General features: G+C 39.6%; 1 protein-coding gene across 1 annotated transcript in view; it reads left to right on the top strand.

Moving 5' to 3' along the window:
- The first annotated feature begins 4,698 nt into the window (after nucleotides 1-4,698).
- The window catches only part of LOC308410602 (inactive dipeptidyl peptidase 10-like), a 270,936-nt gene continuing 269,634 nt past the window's right edge, over nucleotides 4,699-6,000 (top strand). The window contains exon 1 of the mRNA XM_080904051.1: nucleotides 4,699-4,807. Within this exon, the coding sequence (XP_080760177.1) occupies nucleotides 4,748-4,807 (60 nt within the window). The 5' untranslated portion in view covers nucleotides 4,699-4,747. The remainder of the gene's footprint in view (nucleotides 4,808-6,000) is intronic.

Raw genomic sequence — 6,000 nt, 5'->3', positions numbered from 1 at the left:
TGTCACAAAGGCTGAGGATGCCATATCATAGCTGTATACAAAAGATGGACATGGCAACAATTAGGTCATGCTTTGGTTTTTGGGCTGTGCATTTTTTAAATGGTAAATGGCCTGTATTTGTATAACGCTTTACTAGTCCCTAAGGACCCCAAAGCACTTTACGCATTCAGTTATCCACCCATTCACACACACATTCACACACTGGTGATGTCAAGCTACATTGTAGCCACAGGCACCCTGGGGCGCACTGACAGAGGCGAGGCTGCCGGACACTGGCGCCACCGGGCCCTCTGGCCACCACCAGTAGGCAATGGGTGAAGTGTTTTGCCCAAGGACACAACGACCGAGATTGTCGTAGCCGGGGCTCAAACCGGCAACCTTCCGATTACAAGACGAACTGCCAACTCTTGAGCCACAATCGCCCCATTTTTAAAACCAAAATAACTAACAGAGAATGAGGCAAATGGTTGTTGGGTGGTAACTTATTAGCTAATGCTAAAAACTTGGTTAGCAATCTGTGTTCATGTGAGTCTGTGCATTGTGTATGACAAACAGCCATGTCTCCAGTTCATCTTAACACCCCTAACCATTTATTGAGGAGGATTAGTTGTGAAAGTAAGCCATGAAGAAGGAAACTTTCCATAGAAGCTGTGTCTAAATATGTATATTACTTCACCTAGTTTAGTTCTGGGAGGAGACACAAACCCATCCTAGGGAGGGCACAGCTAGTATATTCCTAATGTTGGTCCCAAGCCCGGATAAATAAGAGTGTTATGAAGAAAGGAATCTGGCGTAAAATCTATGCCAAAACAAATGTGCAAATCCGTCTGCTGTAGCGACCCTTGGGAACAGGAATCAGCTCCAAGTATCTTCTGCTTTAAAGTTGGAGATTTTAGCATGGGAGTCTACAAAGATTCACTCAGTTTTGGAGGCAGCCTCAAGAGGCCAGTTGTGGAATTACGCTTCTATATTTGCTTCATTTTTCAGCCCTGGAGGTTGCAGCCGGGATAAAAAACACTAAAATTAAATACACTAGTACAACACAGGGATAATATGGCACAGGTGAACTCAATCAAAACAGTTACAGAGCTTCTAATGTAACAGAGAACTTCCTTTCTCTACAGTCTCAGTCGTATATTCTAAAAATGAAGCTGTGGGCTAAACATTTTTCTTCTGGAAATGTTCATATTTCAATATGAGAGCATCTTTTTGGTTTCATGTGGAATTGTAAATATTTTTTTTTATATCTCTGTCTATCTCATCAGAATACACACCTATCCATCTGTCTGAATTTCAGCCAATATTCCACAATGTGAAACAGAAAAACTGTAAAATAAAACAGGAAGCAGAATGAAGAAAGGTGAAGAATAACTCACACATATGCTCTATATGTGTGAGGTATTCTATATGTTGGGCAGAAAATAAGAAACAGCATTCAATAACATAAAGAAGGAGAAAACTGAGGATTGCAGCAGAAACCACAGGCAATTATAACGACAGACTCTGACAGTGAAAGCAAATAACTTTACAAGGGAAAAATAGGACAGCCCCCCCCCCCCCCCCCCCCCCCCCCACACACACACACACACACACAAAAGTACATTAACAGTGTAATACACCATGACAGTAAATTCATCATTATCAATCTCCATCATGTGCAGTGTAATTATTTTAAAGTGAGACTTGTGGTCAGCATTGTGTCTGACAAGTTTCTCTATCATATTCGCCATTAAATCAAACCACAAACATGGAACGAGCACACCGATGATGATATCCATTTGCGTCCATTATCTTGTAGCGCAAAATGAAGACCAGCTAAATTACAAAGGCAAGGAAAATTTTACCCGAGGCATGTAATTACTGCCTGTAACTCTCCAGCCTTGTTGTAGAATCACTACCATTTCATAAATGCACTATATATGCTCTGCACAGGACTGCTCTTTATCTGCATTTAATTATGCACCAGAGAATAATATAATTAGAGCCATAAGCACTTAAGATTATTGATGAATGTGAATTGAATAATTGAATAATCTTAATGATGGCTCCAAATTTTATTTGTCAGTAGGTAAGACATTTCTATAAGTGTAGTCCATGTTAAGTTTTAAACTACCAAAAAAATAACTAAAGATGGCAAATGTCAATATTATTAGGGAAAGGTTACATGAAGTCCCAGAGATACAGTATTATTGTCACATAATACATATCAGATACATCTTGATTTTACATTTGAGGATGCAGAATTCATTGCAAAAGGGTTCAGGATCTCATAATGTACAGGAAAGCACATGGTGGTGGGATTGCACTTTATATTTAAGAGCCAATTGAGATCAGAGGTGATTTGACACCAGATGAGATTGAAATGGTTGCAAGTGCATTTACCTACTTGAGACCAACATCAGTGTGTTGTTGTTATAGAACAACAAGTGCAAATATTTTTTTCTGGATATAATTTGTGAAAAATTAGATCAGGTCATGTGTGTGATCTTAATAATAAACTCTAATTTATGGGTGACCTGAATATCTAATGAAATTTACAGAGCTGTCAAATGAAAAATAGGCTCCTATATAGCAAATATTTGTGGATTATCTCAAGTAAATAATGTTCCAACAAGAACATGGCAGAAAAGTGATGGCACAGAAATCTCTAGTTGTATTAATTGACACATCTTAACCAATTACAATGTTGCAGTATCATGGGCTAAAGAAATATCTATACTGTTAGGGTGTAGTGCTAATAATTGAATGGAGCAGCATTTGTTGTCCTTTGTTGTGGGTATAGAACAAACTGCAATGATGCATAAATGTCTTGACTGTTTAGCTGTAAAACAAACAGTTTACTCTTGTGTTTATTGTTGCAAAAAGCCAGTTATTTTGTACAAAAATGTCTACTTTAGTGCAAACAGACATGATTGTTCGACCAGACACGGTACATGGGTACAATTATTTTTTTTTCACCCACAAAACAAATCAATTGAACTAAATTGTGTCAGACTATGAAGGAACGGCATTCACAACCAAAACAGATAACACAAGAAACGAGTAAAATAAAACAAAAAAAAAAAATCAACTTCAAAACAAAATCTATTTGCCCTGACTCTTAATCACAGATAAAAAAAAAAAAAAATACTGAGACGTTTGGATCGTTGTATGTATGTGTGTTGTAATAATGTATGTTATTTTCAAATGATGTTTTATTTCTCTGTGTAGGCTTTTAAAGTGCACTGTCAAAGCGTAAAGGTTTGAGGCCACAGAAAGAACAGCTGCTACATTGCTAAACTAAACTCATATGGCAATCATGACATAAGAGCTACAGAAGAAAAAAAATATGTACAATGAATAGTTAACTTATTTAAAAATGTGTGGACAGCATATACTACAGTGATTTACACATCACACTGAGACAATCTAATTCCATTTAGTTTATTAATTTTTGTGGATATTATGCTTACATGGTGCACCTGACCACGTTTATGCTTAATCAGATTACTGCTAATTAATTGATGTATAGCAAACATGGGCATATGTTGCATTCTGATGCTGGCTGGTTTATTTGACTCTGGGGCAAAATATAATAAAGCTGCTATGTTTAGCCTGCTGTGCCCACTTAATGGCAAATTAAAGGCGTCCAGGGTGCATTTGTAAAGAATCAACTGTAGCTGTAGAGTGAAACTGAGCTTAAGATAAAATAACATAATTTTTTGATGCTCAGTTGCAGTTTACAGGAGACATTTAATCCTGTGTATGATATTTGATTTTTGTGAGTTTTTGAGACCTTTACATCATCAGTGTCAAATTGCACAATAAACCTACCTTTAAGCAACAAATTGAACAATTAATATAAATTCCCTGATGTAACAAAACTGATAAAAACAAAATAAAATGACTTTTTTAAAAGTTTAACAAACACCCAGTTTCAAAAAATTATTTTGCATTGTTTCACAGGGTTAAGATAATGTGTTTCAGCAAGAATTCTGCTCCTTCTCAGAACCTTTTTGCATACTTTTGCGTATCTTTGTTGTAGGATGATTTCAGAGGTACTATAAAAGAGAAAACATATCAGACCTCTTCCTCCTTTTCCTTCTATGTCTTATGGTTATTGACTGTCTACATGACACCAGAGAAGATGCTGTGCAGCTGCTCACTGAGATCATGCTGAATACTGTCTTTGTGAAAATGTGTGCTGAAAAATAGTAGCCTTATAGCCCAAAAGATGAAGGAGCTGTATGGACTAATATTAATTTTTGGGAGTAACACATAATATATAAAATATTGCCAGTCAGACACACTGTCAAACAGTTACATGGTGGCATTTTAAGTGCATTTGCACAGTGCATGTATATGGGTATTACTTGCCTGCTTTGTGGTGTTTTTAGCCACATTGTTGATTTAAAAAAAAAGTCAGTTTGGCAAACCTCCAACAGAAGTAAATTATTCTGTAATAATGATGTTGTGATACATCCGAGGTTTTCACCTTCGCCACCCCTTTCAGATTTTTCTGCAGCCGCCCCTGGTCACCAGCCACCACCGGTCATTTGTGCACATACCTACCTACATACCGCGCTGCGCGAGGCACATACAGTGCCTTCAAATGCGGTTGCGCGCTTCCACCGCACGGCAAACAAAGAGCGAAAACAGTGAGCATCCCTGGCTGTAGAGTTGCACCTGCAGGAGGGCTTGCTTTGATTCTTTTCTCGGCTGTTTTGTCTCACTTGGATAGGAGGACAGTTTGTGTCTGTGTCCCAAGATGAACCAAACCGCCACCGTATCGCATCAAGTGAAATGCCAGTCTACAAAGGCCATCAAGGTGAGTTGTATGGATTATTCTTATTCGCCGCGGTGAACTTATTGGTGATTTATCGAACTGTTTGTCGGCAGGAGCTCCGTGACAGCTCCAAACTTCAGTGCGGGTTTGGCGAGCGGGGATGCGCATTGACGCACAGCACTTTGGAGATGGTTAGGGGATATACGCGTGAGCATCCCCGTTACAGCAACATCGAGTTATTAAATAATGTTCCTTTATGAGACATTCAGATATAAAAGAAAGAAAGATAACAGGACTCCAGTGGCTAGGTTTGAACGAGAGACGTCCAGTTTGAATGCCTTGGATGAAGAGTCACACATTGGCGCAGTGGCGAGATTTCATTCATATCACGTGGTGCTTCTTGTTCTTATTTTGTCTGTATGTGCTGACAGTAAATTAGAGGATATCCCTTCGGACTTTAAGGTGGTTGGTGAGGAAAAAATGTGAACATTTGTGCCTTTGAAGGTGCTTAACTTTACCTGTGCACGGTCCCGGGAGATCATCCCGAATCCCGACCTGTTGTCGGGACAAACAAATTGATTTTAAACCTTCTGGAAGGGGGGGAGTAAGAAGTGCCAGCTCGTAAACGTGAAATCAAGACAGAAAGAAAGAAAGAGAGAGAGAGAGAGAGCGAGAGAAGGGATAGCGGCGTTTTCTTTTCCAGTCACGATCGAGAAACGTCTTCGCTCGGTGGCATCCGCATTGTCTTCGTATAGCGCACCTAAATCTGGGTTGAAGGAGTGTGAAATGTGTGTGTGTCGGTGTGTGTGAGGGGTTGCTTCTCATGCAGCACGCATGTGTGCGCGCGCACGCGCCTGCGTTTGTGTGTGACTCAACAGCTCGGTATCGATTTTGCCGCGGGTTCTGCATCACTTTTCAACCTCCAAGTCCCACCAGAGAAATTTAGCTTGGGGCAAATTTATCGATCCTCCTTCCTACTGTCCCAAAGGCGAGCAATTTAGGAATACAAGGCCGAGTGTTTGGAATTACCCAACTTCAACTTTTGAATTAAACATTTTGTGGAAAAAAAAATTATTTTAATTGAATTCTTGAGGTATTTCACCAGTCTCAGGCAGCCATCATATACTGTGTGCACCTGGTGCCGTTTCCTTCTCCGGGACTGTTGAGCTGAAGCCAACTCTTCGTGTGTCATGTGGCTTTGTGCTGCTGATGGAGCTCAGTGCAGGATGCTCATA

The sequence above is a fragment of the Rhamphochromis sp. 'chilingali' genome (assembly GCF_963969265.1).
Source record: "Rhamphochromis sp. 'chilingali' genome assembly, chromosome: 14".
In the NCBI taxonomy this organism is placed as follows: Eukaryota; Metazoa; Chordata; class Actinopteri; order Cichliformes; family Cichlidae; genus Rhamphochromis; species Rhamphochromis sp. 'chilingali'.
The sequence above is the reverse complement of the archived record's forward strand: the minus strand, read 5'-3'. Positions and strand labels throughout refer to the sequence as shown.